The following is a 17686-nucleotide window of genomic DNA, read 5'->3' on the forward strand; positions in this document are numbered from 1 at the left end:
GCATACGTGGAAGGTGTGCAATGAAGGGCTCTGCAAGGGGAAATAACTGTCTGATGATGACGTGATAGAAGAAGAATTGGTAGTTAATATGAAAGACGAAGGGGATGAAATATTAGCGTGAGAGTTTAGCAGAGATATGGTATACTTGCAACCTAAAATGGTGCAATGTTTAGATAACATTGCTACAGAAATTCTAAAATCAATGACGGATGGTGGCAACCATACGACTAATCAGTTTGGTTTGTAGAATCTGAGTCCAGAGACGTACCGTCAGCCTATCGGAATAATATCATCCACACTTTCCCGAAGATGGCAGCGACAGTGAAGTGCGAGGACTAAAATCAGCGTAACAGTTCGTACATCCAAATTGTTAGCAAGAGTAGTGTACAGAAGAATAGAAAAGAAAACTGAAAATCTGTTAGATGACGGTTAGTTTGACCTTAGAAAAGCAAAGCCTCCAGAGAGGTGATTCTGACGTTGCACTTCATAGTGGAAGCAAGACTTTAGAAAAAATCAAGGGACATTCGGGGGATATGTCGATTTGGGAAATGCATTCGAAAGTATAAAATGGTGCGAGATTGCCAGGAAAATAGGGAACGACAGACAATATACGATATGTACAAGAACCAAGAGGTAATAATAAGGGTGGAAGACGTAGAATGATGTGCTAGCATTAAAAAGGGTGTAAAAGGGTTTTTAATTTATTATTGTGACCATAACTTCCTTCATATTTTATTATTTCATAGAAGTGTCAGACAAATATTTCATCTCTAAAAGCAAATGAAGCTTTGTACTTCATTGCTACGTAACTTGGTAAAAGTATTTACAGACTAGTGTTGGTGCCATTCTGCAATACGACGGATGCCCGTCGCCGACAGCGAGAAGCTACCGAATAGATCAGGTTGTGGCAAGTCTTGCACACTGCATGTACGTGCGTACGTTAAGCCAGAACACATGACAACACGGACATTATTGTCTCAGCAATGCTGTACCAATTCTTACGCTCTGTGTTTCTGGCTCGCTTCTGTCGGCATTATTACCGAAATAGCACTGGTTACTGTTCTCATTTTCTATACTAACGCAATATTTCAAACCAATATAAATTTCACGAATAAAAATTACTCCCCTTTTAAGAAAGGTTTATTTAAAAATAAAAAATTTTAGCACTGCTGATATGGCTAATTGATATTTCGGATTTTTACTCGGCTATTAACAAAAAATAAAAATAAACGTTATAGCCGAAACGAAACAAATACCGGTTATTCAGAACTAAACTACCGGTATGTGTTTTAACCGGTCGGTTTCCCTCATGCCTGGCTCCCCATTAGATCTTCTCTGTCATATTAATGCTAAATGGTAAGTGCCCCAGACTGATAATCGGTCTCAAATGTCTTTTCCAAGGCACTTCTTTTGTGGATGAATAACGTTTCCTTAACATTCTACCAATTAATCTCAGACTGGCATCCGCTTTTCGTACTGTTTGTTTTTATATGGTTATCCACTTTAGGTCGCTCCGAATGGTTACCCCTACGTATTTTACGGTAGATACTGTTTCCATTCATTTGTCGCCAATATTGTAATTGTACAGTAGTGGATTTCTTTTATTATGTGCGCGCTGTGTCTTACATTTATTTACGTTCAGCCCCTGCCCCACTCATCAATCATCTGCAGCTCTTCTCTTATTGTTACCTTCTTACACACAACTACACTATCGAAAACAGTCCCAGGCAGATTCAGACGTTGTCGATTAGTTCATTAATGCAAATAAAGCGGCATGATACACTCCTTTCGAATACTCCAGAAATTACTTTCAGAATTCAAAATTTTTCGTAACATTTTTGAGAAACAGTGATCTTATGAGCAATATAAAATCAGTGAAAAAGTAGGCTGGATCGCGATGGTTCTTATATTAAAATGGCCGGCTTCGGCTTAGTCTTAGGTCATCTTCAGACAGCAACATCAGCTGCGTACAACACTCAGTTGTACTCAGTCGCTGAAATTGATGAGCAGCAATGGTTAAGTGCGCATTCTTTTTATTTGGCGAAGAGGTACGACACCAATCCGTGCTCGGTATTTTCAGTTTGGTGATAGTGTGCCCAGGTTTCACGTAACAATTCTGTCCACGAGCCCATTACTTTCGACCTGGAAACGACGCAAAAGTTCCTCACAGGTACCGATGCAACGATCTTTCAGTTCAACAGTCAACTGACGTGGCGCCACCGTTGCGCACGCTGTATTGTTTGCAGCACTTCGTAGACAAATGATGTGCTAACCAGCACTAATATCCAAAACAGCGACTAATTAGTTTAAATTAGTTTACAGTTTTCCTTCACAACAGCGGTAATGTATTCGTTCGTTACTGTGCTGTGTCCCTGAACTGGCCGTGGAACATCTTCCACAAAAATTTTTCCTCTTTTACACTTTCTACACCACTCGTACACTTGCTGCAGGAACAAACATGAATGACCGTACTGTACTTCCATCCTGCGATATATTTCCACGTGTTTAACAGCTTCACCACTTAACGAGGTATCTCACATTGCTGTTGCAAGCGGTGCAAGTCGATAAGGTGTTGGCCACCTTTATACTGAAACAGTTTTCTTTTCTATGATACAGAAACAGGCTACTAACTGCTCATCATTTGTCGAGATGCAAGGATAACTTCTGACAGCTTCCAAACCAATGGTACAACGTTTAGAAATTTTATGGCTCTCTTAAGGATTTCATTTGGATCGCCCTCGCAAATTGGTTGTTTCTTCTGATCTCAGAGGTTAGCCTATGATGATTTGGTTGGCGTCGCCCTTCAGCCACACTCACAAGAAGCTTTTTCTACCCACTGCAATCGATGATGATCCTATCTAAATTTTCCACGACGGAAACGAAGGGTAAACAGTATCACTAGAAAATTCCGTTATACCCTCTAGAATCGTACCGCGATCGTAACGGTATGTTCGTGCCTATTTACAGATTGTGTCGTCCCTCGTGTTGGTAAGAAGTACGTAAGTTTCTGTTCCATTCTGCACAAATTTGCACCAGCAGATGGTGGTGTAGCTCTGCATACGGATCAGCCGTTTTTCTTTGTACTTCGCATTGGTATCGACAACTTAATTTCCCATTTCCTCCGATAACATAATAGTGTTTATGCGACGTTGCGATTGCACGAGGTGCAGGACACGTAATTTTATCACAAGGTTGTGACTGTGACTTCTTTGATGTTGTCTGGACAATTAAGCACGGCAGCCGGACATAATCTACGTAGAACGCAACGGAACTATGAGATGTGTCGTGGTAGTCAAATGTCCCCTATTCAGTCCCACGTTTCTCATAAGATATTTTTCTGCGAGTTTAGTTGAATCTCACCTCTTGAGATGCTGTATATATTTACGGGGCATGACAGGCTTACATTATCGTATTCCAACACCCCCGTAAGCAGATTCCTTGAGATAAATAAAAAATTAAACGTATATACAAATCTGGGTCAGGATTAGAATTACAAGACGCTCTGATGCTTCTTTAGCATGATGCAGCAGCCCCCTCCCCCCCCCCCCCCACCCGTCATTTCCCCCTCTTCCGCCACCCAAAATCTCAACTGGATGCTTTCGCCACCGTTCAGCAACGGTGGTTTCTTCTGAAGAGAATACCCTGTTACATAAACGTCAAAAATTAGTTGCACTGACATTTGAGAAACGACAACTGGTAAAATGCCTAGGACATTCCTTAACTTTTAGCTAAAAAGTCTATGATCGCGCCTTGCTAGATACAGTGAACTGATGGAAAAAAACACAACAAATAAAGTCATGTTGGTTGTAAGCTTAACGTAGTGCTTGTGTGGATGTTTAACGAAAGAAATGATTAAGTACAAGATATAAAGTGATTTTTGACCTGAAACCGCGCTGACCTGAAATTTGTTACTCAATGATAAATTCGAAACCTCTTGTGATAAAACGCGATAATTTTCATACAGGTAAAAGTCACTATACACCGTGCCACACAATATGGCACTAAGGAGACTGGAACAGGGGTGAACATCCAGAAATTGGTTAGAACTTAGAACGGTGGACGAAACAGTTTTACCACGACATGTTAGGAAGCAACATGCATAAAAAAGTCGTCTTCGTGGTAAGCACTAACACTCAGCGTCACCGCTCGAATCAATTATAAGAGTAAGGCCTCAGACAAGGCCAGCCGTTTCGGCACTTGTTTAGTAGGTTATTTGTGTAAATTTGGGGTAAGTTCCTATGGAACCAGACTGCTGAGCTTATCGGTCCCTAGGCTTACACACTATTTAATGTAACTTCAAATACAACACACACACCCATGCTCGAGGGAGGATTCGAACCTCCGACGGGAGGAGCGAAGCGAACCGTGGCAAGGCGCCTGAGACCACACGGCTACCAGCTAAAACGAAGGACTCTACGATCTACTGGCCATAAAAGAAAAGAAAAAATCTCAATACCGAAAAATAATTAATGTAGAGTAATGAAATTCGGGAACACATTTCGCTAGATAACATATTTAAGTGATTACCATTGGAAGATCACAGTACAATGTAAATGCGAGATAAGGCATTGCAAATATGAAATTCTGGAACAGTAATAACAGGCTTAACCGCCACAATGTTGAACGCAAGAATGCAAACTTGCAGGCATTGTGTAGTAAGGGTGCCAGATGTCAGTTTGTGCTATGGAATTCCACGCCTGTTGCACTTGGTCAGTCAATACCCGAGCGGTGGACAGTGGTTGTGGATGATGCTCGAGTTGTCGTCCTATAATGTCCCATATGTTATTGATTGGAGACAGATCTGGTAATCGAGGAGGCCGAGACAACATATCGATACTCCTTAGAGCATGTTGGATTACAACAGTGGTATGTGGGCGTGCGTTATCCTGCTGGAAAACACCCCCTGGAATGCTGTTCGTCAGTGGCAGCACAACAGGTCGTATCACCATCATTGGCACTGAGGTTGAAACAACTTTCACCAGAAAACACAACAGACCTCCACCCTGCCTTCCAATGGGCTCTCGCTTGACACAACTGACATCGCAAATGGCGGTGGTTTAGGGTCGGTGGAATGCACGCTACAGGACGTCTAGCTTTGAGCTGTTCTTGAGGTAACCAATTTGTAACAATTCGTTGTGTCATTGCGGTGAGAACCGCTGCTCTAGTTGCTGCTGCAGATGGAGTGCGACGCGCCAGAGCCAAACGCCGAACACGACGGTCTTCCCGCTCGGTAGCGGTACGTTGCCGTCTGGAGCCCAGTCTTGTTGCGAGCGTACTTTATCGTGACCGCCGTTGTCAGCAGTCATGTACAATGGGTACAATACTCCCAAGTCTTTCTACAATATCATCAAAGGAACATCCAGATTCCCGTAGCCCTGTTAAACGAGCTCGTTCAGGGTCAGTGAGGTGTTCATAATGACGTCTTTGGCACCTTAAAGGCGTTCTCGGCTAACATCAACTCACTACGTCCAATCTCAAAGTTAAACATCCCGGCATTTGCCTGAAGCGATTTAGAGAAATCACGGAAAACGTAAATCAAAATGGTCGGAAACTGGTTTGAACCGTCGTCGTTCAGAAAGCGGGTCCACTGAGCCACCTCTCTCGGTCGTGAAATTTGAATAGACATAATCTGTCAAACGTTTGTTTATGTCGCACAACTTCATCTACATCTACATCTGCATACATACTTCGCAATCCACGATACGGTGCGTGGCGGAGGGTACCTCGTACCACAACTAACATCTTCTCTCCCTGTTCCACTCCCAAACAGAACGAGGGAAAAATGACTGCCTATATGCCTCTGTACGAGCCCTAATCTCTCTTATCTTATATTTGTGGTCTTTCCGCAAAATGTAAGTTGGCGGCAGTAAAATTGTACTGCAGTCAGCCTAAAATGCTCGTTCTCTAAATTTCCTCAGTAGCGATTCACGAAAAGAATGCTTCCTTTCCTCTAGAGACTCCCACCCGAATTCCTGAAGCATTTCCGTAACACTCGCGTGATGATCAAACCTACCATTAACAAATCTAGCCGCACGCCTCTGAATTGCTTATATGTCCTCCCTCAATCCGACCTGATAGGGATCCCAAACGCTCGAGCAGTACTCAAGAATAGGTCGTATTCGTGTTTTATAAGCGGTCTCCTTTACAGATGAACCACATCTTCCCAAAATTCTACCAATGAACTGAAGACGACTATCCGCCTTCTCCACAACTGCTAGTACATGCTTGTCCCGCTTCATATCGCTCTGCAGTGTTACGCTCAAATATTTAATCGACGTGACTCTGTCAAGCGCTACACTACTAATGGAGTATTCAACCATTACGGGATTCTCTTTCCTATTCATTTAAATTATTTTACATTTATCTATATTTAGGGTTAGCTACCATTCTTTACATCAATCACAAATCTTGTCCAAGCCATCTTCTATCCTCCTACAGTGACTCAACGACGATACCTTCCCGTACACCACAGCATCATCAGCAAACAGCCGCATGTTGCTATCCACCCTATCCAAAAGATCATTTATTTGGATAGAAATCAACAGCGGACCTACAACAGTTCCCTGGGGAAGTGTTTTTGGTGTTGCGATTTTTTTCCGTCACTTCATTTTTCCCTATCAATCCCTAACCCAGTTTCTTGGAATACCGCCCTCAAGTGCAATCGATTCATAATTGGCAGCAACAATGGCTAATTGAAATCTAAGCAGTTTTCAATATCATCGTATACAGGACCTGCAACGTCCGAGAAATAGAGAAAAGAAACTTTCATGATTGCAGCCAATGTAGGGAATGGTATCATAAAACTGATAGTCAAAACTTGCCAAAAAGATGATACCCCCAGTCTGTCCATAAGAAAACCACACCTATCACAAATGTTCCTGCCGTTAGTTATACTGCCATTGTTTAGAAATAGTTAGTCATCATTTCTTTTTCCATTAGAAACTTCACTTTCCAGACTGAAACACATTTGTCTCATTTACGCAAGTATTGACTATATGCCAGTCAAATTTGTGTAAGATACATAGAAAATAGTGCTCTGTTTGCTAAGTTATTCATTATTGACACATTTGTTATTTGGGTATAATTATTAATCAGTCATTATTCCTTAAATACGAAACGCTCCATTCCAAAATACTGTGTTATACAGATTCCTTAAAGTGATGCACTGTCGCCTACGACCAAACCAACAGGCACACAGTGGTGTAGCGCGGGATGCCGCACCTAACACACGCCAGGAAAACAATCTCGGGAGACCACAATCCAGCACTAAACTCACTGCTGAAAAGAAAAGGTGCCAAAAACATACATGTGAAAATAAGTTGTGCACCATCTTGAAGCTAGTTTAGTAAACAGTAGTATTGTTGTTGTTGTTGTGGTCTTCAGTCCTGAGACTGGTTTGATGCGGCTCTCCATGCTACTACATCCTGTGCAAGCTTCTTCATCTCCCAGTACCTACTGCAGCATACATACTTCTGAATCTGTTTAGTGTATTCATCTCTTGGTCTCCCTCTACGATTTTTACCCTCACGCTGCCCTCAAATAATAAATTGGTGATCCCTTCATGCCTCAGAACATGACCTACCAACCGATCCCTTCTTCTAGTCAAGTTGTGCCACAAACTTCTTCTCATCCCCCTAATCCTATTCAACACCTCCTCATTAGTTATGTGATCTACCCATCTAATCTCCAGCATTCTTCTGTAGCACCACATTTCGAAAGCTTCTATTCTCTTCTTGTCCAAACTATTTATCGTCCATGTTTCACTTCCATACATGGCTACACTCCATACAAATACTTTCAGAAACGACTTCCCGACAAATCTATACTCGATGTTAGCAAATTTCTTTTCGTCAGAAACGCTTTCCTTGCCATTGCCAGTCTACATTTTATATCCTCTCTACTTCGACCATCATCAGTTATTTTGCTCCCCAAATAAGAAAAGACTCCTTTACTACTTTAAGTGTCTCATTTCCTAATCTAATTCCCTCAGCATCACCCGACTTAATTCGTCTACATTCCATTATCCTCGTTTTGCTTTTGTTGATGTTCATCTTATACCCACCTTTCAAGACACTGTCCATTCCGTTCAACAGCTCTTCCAAGTCCTTTGCTGTCTCTGACAGAATTACAATGTCATCGGCAAACCTCAAAGTTTTTATTTCTTCTCCATGGATTTTAATACCTACTTCGAACTTTTCTTTTGTTTCCTTTACTGCTTGCTCAAAATACAAATTTAATAGCACCGTGGAGAGGCTACAACCCTGTCTCACTCCCTTCCCAACCACTGCTTCCCTTTCATGTCCCTCGACTCTTATAACTGCCATCTGGTTTCTGTACAAATTGTAAATAGCCTATCGCTCCCTGTACTTGACCCCTGCCACCTTCAGAATTTGAAAGAGAATATTCCAGTCAACATTGTCAAAAGCTTTCTCTAAGTCTACAAATGCTACAAACTTAGGTTTGCCTTTCCTTAATCTAGCTTCGAAGATAAGTCGTAGGGTCAGTATTGCCTCACGTGTTAAAACATTTCTACGGAATCCAAACTGATCTTCCCCGAGGTCGGCTTCTACCAGTTTTTCCATTCGTCTGTAAGGAATTCGCATTAGTATTTTAAAGCTGTGACTTATTAAACTGATAGTTCGGTAATTTTCACATCTGTCAACAGCTGCTTTCTTTGGGATTGGAATTATTATATTCTTCTTGAAGTCTGAGGGAATTTCGCCTGTCTCATACATCTTGCTCACCAGATGGTAGAGTTTTGTTAGGCCTGGTTCTCCCAAGGCTGTCAGTAGTTCTAATGGAATGTTGTCAACTCCCGGGGCCTTGTTTCGACTCAAGTCTTTCAGTGCTCTATCAAACTCTTCACGCAGTATCATATCTCCCTTTTCATCTTCATCTACCTCCTCTTCCATTTCCATAATATTGCCCTCAAGTGCATCGCCCTTGTGTAGACCCTCTATATACTCCTTCCAAATTTCTGCTTTCCCTTCTTTGCTTAGAACTGGGTTTCCATCTGAGCTCTTGATATTCGTGCAAGTGGTTCTCTTTTCTCCAAAGGTGTCTCTAATTTTCCTGTAAGCAGTATCTATCTTACCCCTCGTGAGATAAGCCTCTACATCCTTGCATTTGTCCTCTAGCCATCCCTGCTTAGCCATTTTGCATTTCCTGTCGATCTCATTTTTGAGACGTTTGTATTCCTTTTTGCCTGCTTCCCTTACTGCATTTTTGTAATTTCTCCTTTCATCAATTAAATTCAGTATCTTTTCTGTTACCCAATGATTTCTACTAGCCCTCATCTTTTTACCTACTTGATCCTCAGCTGCTTTCACTATTTCATTCCTCAAAGTTACCCATTCTTCTTCTACTGTATTTCTTTCCCCCATTCCTGTCAATTCTTCCATTATGCTCTCCCTGAAACTCTGAACAACCTCTGGTTCTTTCTTTTTATTCAGGTCCCATCACCTTAAATTCACACCTTTTTCCAGTTTCTTCAGTTATAATATACAGTTCATTACCAGTAGATTGTGGTCAGAGTCCACATTTGCCCCTGGAAATGTCTTACAATTTAAAATCTGGTTCCTAAATCGCTGTCTTACTATTATATAATCTATCTGAAACCTTTTAGTATCTCCGGGGTTCTTCCATGTATACAACCTTCTTTCATGATTCTTGAACCAAGCTATGATTAAGTTATGCTCTGTGCAAAGTTCTACCAAGCGGCTTCCTCTTTCATTTCTTAGCCCCAATCCATATTCACGTACTATGTTTCCTTCTCTTCCTTTTCCTACTGTCGAATTCCAGTCACCCATGACTATTAAATTTTGGACTCCCTTCACTACCTGAATAATTTCTTTTATCTCATCACACATTTCATCAATTTCTTCCTCATCTGCAGAGGTAGTTGGCTTATAAACTTGTACTACTGTAGTAGGCGTGGGCTTCGTGTCTATCTTGGGCACAATAATGTGTTCACTATGCTATTTTTCACAGCTTACACGCACTCGTATTTTTTATTCATTATTAAACCTAATCCTGCATTACCCCTATTTGATTTTGTATTTATAACCCTGTATTCACCTGACCGAAAGTCTTGTTCCTCCTGCCACCGAACTTCACTAATTCCCACTATGTCTAACTTTAACGTATCCATTTCCCTTTTTAAATTTTCTAACCTACCTGCCTGATAAAGGGATCTGACATTCCTCGCTCCGATCCGTAGAACGCCAGTTTTCTTCTCTTGATAACAATGTCCTCTTGAGTAGTCCCCGCCCGGAGATCCGAATGGGGGACTATTTTCCTCCGGAATATTTTACCCAAGAGGACGCCATCATCATTTAATCATAAAGCTGCTAGCCCTAGGGAAAAATTACGGCTGTAGTTCCCCCTTACTTACAGCAAGGCCGTTTTGGTTAGTGTTACAGGGACAGATCACTCAATCATCCAGACTATTTCCCCTGTAACTACTGAAAAGGCTGCTGCCCGTCTCCAGGAACCACACGTTTGTCTGGCCTCTCAACAGATTCCCCTCCGTTGTGGTTGCACCTACGGTACGGCTATCTGTATTGTTGAGACATGCAAGCCTCCCCAACAACGGCAAGGTCCATAGTTCATTGGGGGGTTGGGGAGGGTCAACCTCCTCTGCCGGAAAAGTCACGGTGGCAATCTCCTGGGATTGTGATGGCGTCATTCTCGTGGATGTGATGCCAAGAGTGTCAATCATCATATCAGAAGCATACGTGAAGGCTCTCAATAAACTCAAGAACTGTTTCCATCGTTTTCGATCGGACAAGAATCCAGCAGAAATTACTGTCCATTTTCTAGTTATCAACAAAAATTTTTGGACACTACGAATTTTGCTAGGCCATTTAAGGTACAAAATGGATTTTGCAGCAGTATTTGCCTGTTAATGATAACTTTTTATTCATAGATGTTAAGTGTTACATATTATGTATTGGGTGTTCCATGAAGAATGCAATATTTAATTTAATAATAAAACACTTACTTTATTTGAAAACCACTAGTATTATTATGTCAATGGTCAATACGGAACACAAAGACTGAGATTAAACATGAAACAGGCAAATGTGTTCCACCACGCTTCGTCTGCAGACTTCCACAAAATTTTCGACTATACGAGAGCAAAGTTTCGCTTAAATTTTTACCAATGGCGCCTTGGCTTGAGGGATGGTTCGTGGATTGATCATATAAACACGAGATTTGACATGGTGTCAAATTCGGTGGCCAGTTCTGATCGCCATTGCGAGACATGAGACGAGCAGGGAATCATATTCTCAGCTACCTTGATGTTCAACGGTAGTGTGGCGTGCTTTCCCTCTCCTGGTGGAACTACATGCGTTCCATATTCAATTCTTGCAACTGTGGTCATAAAAACTGTGTTATCATATGGTGTTAACGATCAAAAGCCACAACTGGAGGCAGATTGTAATACCCACTACACACTGTATGTCATTTTCGTTGCATTATGACGAGCGGTTTCCAATGTATCAATAAATAATATGAAGTCAGCACTTTTTATGGCAACTAACACACCTAGAAATCATTTGAGACCAGTAAGTGTGCAATGTTTCCCAATTTCATTTCTTCCCGGATATCCGCTCATTGCAGGGTAGCACCCTTACGTATTATAGAAGTGTATGTACGTATGTATGTTCTACATCTCCTCCTAAATCACTAGAGCGAATTCAACCAAACTTGGTACACGTATCTCTTACTGTCAGTCAACGATCTCTGTGGGGTTAAGAACGATCTGCCGACTATAGTTCCGTAGATATGACATCATAAACAATGAGATGCGTGAAAAACTGCACCATCATCGGTAAAGTTTTAATATATCTATTCTTTACTACGAAGACATTCCCAGAGTCGAATCAACTTACGAAAATCCCTGACACCTGGCTGCATTTTTGACAGATTTCAGGTGCGAAGCTCAAACAGCTTCAGGCGAAAACAAGTCACAGAGATGGGAAGCAACTTCGCCCTTTGGGCGGAAACTGTCTAATTTGGATACTGTGCTTATGCATTTGTACGTTATGTATATTTCCTTCTACGACTGCTTCGTAATGTCAAAGATGTTTTCAGAAATACAAGGAAATGAAATTTTTTGATATTACACTAAAAATACAGTTCATTTTTTGTTTTCTTTGGTAATAGATAATTGGAAATTGAATACCCTGGCAATGCCTCTTTTTCAGGTACTGTAACAATAGAACCCATATATAATCATCCTCTTGGTTCAGATGGCACATCAAACTTTGTGTCCCCGTATAAGTGGCTGGACGTACCGGCTTTCAGGCCAGAGGAAGAGAGAACCATTTCCACCATGATCACGCCATTAAAAGAACGATTATTAAAAAATTACTGTTATATGGATTACCGTATTAAACATAATTTGTGACAGGATTGAGGATTTCTTGGTGGGGAGGACGTAGCTTGTTATGTGATTTCTGGTTTTCTCGGCGTAATTGGTTAAAGGTGTGGTTCTGGATACACAGCCGAGTTGTTGTTTCCATTTTACGCACAATATTTCGACGACCTAACTAGTCATCATCTTCAGGTGTCGCGAATTTTCTTTTATGTGCACTCACTGGCTAGACTCCAGCCACTCTGGTGGGAGTCCAACCAGTGAATGCAGATAAGAGCAAAACTCACAGAACATGAAAATAAGTACTGGGCTGGTCGCCGAAATAATGTGCATAAAATAGAAAAAACTCTTATGTGTACCTGCAAGACACCATGTTATCTTGAATGGACAGTCAGCGACGGAAGTGAAAGTAACTTCAGACGTTCCCCAGAGGTGTGTGCGAGCAGCCTTGTTGGTCAAAGTGATTACAATTTTGACAACTTGTTTTAAATCTTCATATACTAAAAGCGTTAGTTTTGGAAACATTCGACTCCAACAAACAACTGCGTGTAACAATTAGTAGGAATGTAAAATGGAGTTATCAAATAGGTTCGGTTGTGGGTAAGGTAGGTGGCAGACTGGTGCATTGGCGGAATATTAAGGAAATGCGGTCAGTATACAATGGATATATGATTTTCTTAATTTCAGAAGGTGAAGTTTGTGCTATATTCATATGACTGAATTTTGTGAAAGTTGTTTTTTCAACATACTGCTGTGATTTTTCTCTTGTACTGTTTGTCCCTATACTTTCTGCTATATTTAAGAAATGATTATTAAATATATTTGGTACCTGTGACTCATCATTTATAGCCTTCCCATTCAGCTAAATAGTGATGTTATCCTGTTCTATTGCTGGTTGCCCTGTTTCTCATTTCGCTATATTCTATATAGCCTTGCATCTGTTGTTGGAATCATAGATTTCTGACAGTTTACAGATGTTCCTTGATTTTTAATAAGTTTCCTTAGTAATTTTGAGACTTATGTAGTGTGCAACTACTACAGGATCTCTTCTTGTTTTCACCAATAGATATACTTCTGTTTTCCTTTCACAAGATACTTTTCTCCCTCTAGTGATCCATGGCATTGTATATGAGTGTTTAGTGTCCTATCTGATTAGCTTATGCAGAAAGTTATTTTCAAATAATAATATGAATTCATCATGGATTAGATCAAATTTTATGTTGAAATTCGGTTAATTATAAATTTTATTCCAGGTTATCTCTTTAAACTATGGTTGAAAATATGTGTCCTGGAGTAATTAATTATTCTGATTTCCACTGAGGAGTATCTATGCTGTAAGGCATTGTCAGGAAGATGAATCACATAATCATTATTAATAAATAATCCAGATAAGTCAGTGAATGGCAATATTATGGAGGAGGTACAAAAATAATATATGTCTTTCATCATTCCAATGCCTGAAGTGAAGTTTCCATAGAGACTCAAGGTTTGATATGAGAGATGAGAAACATAGTGCATGGGAATATATACATGTTTATAGGGGTTTTCACTCTAGGTCCAGAGTCAATGCTCTCATCTTCTTTTTGTGATGAGTCATAAAATAAATTAAAGTTAATTTATAAACGTATGTAATAAGTTTCAAAATGTTGCCAAGGTTGCCCAGGTGAAGGACACAAGTCCACTCTTCAGATTATGAGAGTATGTTTTCCAAGATTAACCAACAAGAATATTACCTCTTTTATGCACACATCACATAGAGAGATAGTTGGTTGTACACAGATAGTTATTATTCTTACACACCATATACAAATTAAATAGGTAGGAGAGGAGGGTTATGTACCTCTGCTACACACTTACAGTTTGTTCACTACGTTCTGACTGACATTTTAGGAAGGTGTGGGGAGGGGAGGAAGCAAGCTCCACCTACTTGAGCCCAACACATTGGCAGCTTCAGGGACAGTGGTAGTGCAGGAGGAACAAGTTGCACTTTCATGACAAAGTTCTGGAACTTCACATGTGTTTACTGGGTTGGCACACTACAGCCAGGTAATCACTTCATAATGGCTACAGGACACATAGGTACTGTATTTTAGATCACTGGTGCTGGCAGCAGCCAGACACAAAACGTTCATGTCCTCTAGTCTGCTGCCTTCTACTGTCCTAAGTCAATCAGTTACTATGAAGGACATTGTGAGACTACTATACTGGTGCTTGTGGGGACAGATGTGTATGTAGACTCTGTGACACATAGGTACACATATGGACTGATTACCACTTTTTGTGATTTGCAGTTTCTTTAACTCCCATCTGATAAGTAATGATTGAAACCTATTTTAGTATAAATTATAAAAATTGAGCAAAGAATCCTTATTATGCACTGATAATGTTAGCATCCTTCTCACAATGTTTCCCAGCCCATTTGGTTAAGATTGCCTAAGAGTTATTCTATGGATGGTACACACTGCTCCTCCCACATTCTGTATATCTCTGAAGGTAAGTGTGTAAAACTTGATTGTTCCGCTATTAACCAATCAATTGTGACCACCAAGCACAATGAAACAACACTGAGCTTTGGAGGACAAATGTAAAAGTATCCTCTTTCTAATCATCTCAGTTTTAACTACTGCTAATCTCTCTAGTAAAATAATTTTTTAGTTGAACTCAAAACTAATGTTGTGAACTTTGTGCCATGAGTAATTTGTGTAAATAATATTATTTATATAATCCCATAAATGCTGAGTGCTGTTAGTTTCACAAGTGTCAATGCATTTAGGTTATTCATTTCCTAACTGTTTAAGTCACATGTATTTTACAGGAGTTAAACTGGAGGGAAAAGAATCCAGAGGACACTATTTCCACTTCATCAGGGGAAGGTATGTGATAAGTATCATACTCCTCCTTTTAGATCAACAAACTGAACAGTTAAGTTCAAATATTTCAACATTTTGTGTCTGAAGCAGTTGCCAAATGTCTCCCTAAGAAGTTAATGTAAATTTAGATATATGCTATTTGTGATAGTTAAACCGTCTTTCACTAAGTATAGTTAACACTTGTATCTGTTCCAGAAACTACATTTTTGTTCCTTTGTTTCCTTTTTGAGTTTCTTTCTTATCTTGAAAAAAAAACTGTGATGACACTGTGTGCAGCTGTAGTGATGATTTTTTATGGGTGTTATTTGCCAGTATTTGATCTTGCAAACTTCTATTGTAGTACCCAAAATTAGGTAAACAGTGCTGTACTATTAAATACACTACCCAATTCAGTATAGCGGTATACGATACGTGGCCTAAAATGACATACACTTCATGGTACATGTACAGTGAAGACAGTTTGCTCTGATCTGTGTGCTCTGCAGGATCCCATGGCATGGGCAATGTTACAGCCAGAGCAGGTTGGAAAAGGCTAGTGTCCACTCTGTGTGCTTTCCCGGAGGGTGTAGTCTGAGATGTGGAGCAGGCTCTGCTGGCAGTGACTGAGCACATTGGGTGCACTCGGCTGCAAAACATTTTTCATGTCAGCATGACTGATGTCTGCTGCCTGGATTCACAGGCCATCCTTAGTTCCTACAGGCAGCAGGCTGATTGGGTGAAGACAGTGGGTCATGCTCACAGAGTGAAAACACAGCTAACATTATGCAGCATCACTCCCACAAATGACCATGGTCTTCTGATTTGGAGGTAATAGGGTGGCTTAAAACAGAGGCTCAGACAATTCATTGATCATTGTGGATGTTGATTTCTTGACCTCTGCTATTGGGTCGAGCAATGTATAGCCCCCTACATCTACATCTACATCTACATCCGTACTCCGCAAGCCACCTGACGGTGTGTGGCGGAGGGTACCCTGAGTACCTCTATCGGTTCTCCCTTCTATTCCAGTCTCGTATTGTACGTGGAAAGAAGGATTGTCGGTATGCTTCTGTGTGGGCTCTAATCTCTCTGATTTTATCCTCATGGTCTCTTCGCGAGATATACGTAGGAGGGAGCAATATACTGCTTGACTCTTCGGTGAAGGTATGTTCTCGAAACTTTAACAAAAGCCCGTACCGAGCTACTGAGCGTCTCTCCTGCAGAGTCTTCCACTGGAGTTTATCTATCATCTCCGTAACGCTTTCGCGATTACTAAATGATCCTGTAACGAAGCGCGCTGCTCTCCGTTGGATCTTCTCTATCTCTTCTATCAACCCTACCTGGTGCGGATCCCACACTGCTGAGCAGTATTCAAGCATTGGGCGAACAAGCATACTGTAACCTACTTCCTTTGTTGTCGGATTGCATTTCCTTAGGATTCTTCCAATGAATCTCAGTCTGGCATCTGCTTTACCGACGATCAACTTTATATGATCATTCCATTTTAAATCACTCCTAATGCGTACTCCCAGATAATTTGTGGAATTAACTGCTTCCAGTTGCTGACCTGCTATTTTGTAGCTAAATGATAAGGGACCAATCTTTCTATGTATTCGCATCACATTACACTTCGCTACATTGAGATTCAATTGCCATTCCGTGCACCATGCGTCAATTCGCTGCAGATCCTCCTGCATTTCAGTACAATTTTCCATTGTTGCAACCTCTCGATACACCACAGCATCATCTGCAAAAAGCCTCAGTGAACTTCCGATGTCATCCACCAGGTCATTTATGTATATTGTGAATAGCAACGGTCCTATGACACTCCCCTGCGGCACACCTGAAATCACTCTTACTTCGGAAGACTTCTCTCCATTGAGAATGACGTGCTGCGTTCTGTTATCTAGGAACTCCTCAATCCAATCACACAATTGATCTGATAGTCCGTATGCTCTTACTTTGTTCATTAAACGACTGTGGGGAACTGTGTCAAACGCCTTGCGGAAGTCAAGAAACACGGCATCTACCTGTGAACCCGTGTCTAAGGCCCTCTGAGTCTCGTGGACGAATAGCGCGAGCTGGGTTTCACACGATCGTCTTTTTCGAAACCCATGCTGATTCCTACAGAGTAGATTTCTAGTCTCCAGAAAAGACATTATACTCGAACATAATACGTGTTCCAAAATTCTACAACTGATCGACGTTAGAGATATAGGTCTATAGTTCTGCACATCTGTTCGACGTCCCTTCTTGAGAACGGGGATGACCTGTGCCCTTTTCCAATCCTTTGGAACGCTTCGCTCTTCTAGAGACCTACGGTACACTGCTGCAACACACCCTAGGTCGAGTGTGTGCACTACAAGCAGGAAGCAGCTACTAGGGCAGCAGAGTATGTGCAGCAGGCACATGTGGATATCTTAGGATAGAAAAATCCCTCTACACACCTGATAAG

General features: G+C 41.0%; 1 protein-coding gene across 1 annotated transcript in view; it reads left to right on the forward strand.

Annotated features, from left to right (window-relative positions):
- LOC126336025 (uncharacterized) overlaps positions 1–14377 on the forward strand; it is a 64250-nt gene extending 49873 nt beyond the window's left edge. The window contains exon 3 of the mRNA XM_049999505.1: positions 14273–14377. Within this exon, the coding sequence (XP_049855462.1) occupies positions 14273–14377 (105 nt within the window). The remainder of the gene's footprint in view (positions 1–14272) is intronic.
- Positions 14378–17686: the final 3309 nt, after the last annotated feature.

This window comes from Schistocerca gregaria, chromosome 2, assembly GCF_023897955.1.
Source record: "Schistocerca gregaria isolate iqSchGreg1 chromosome 2, iqSchGreg1.2, whole genome shotgun sequence".
NCBI classification, from domain to species: domain Eukaryota; kingdom Metazoa; phylum Arthropoda; class Insecta; order Orthoptera; family Acrididae; genus Schistocerca; species Schistocerca gregaria.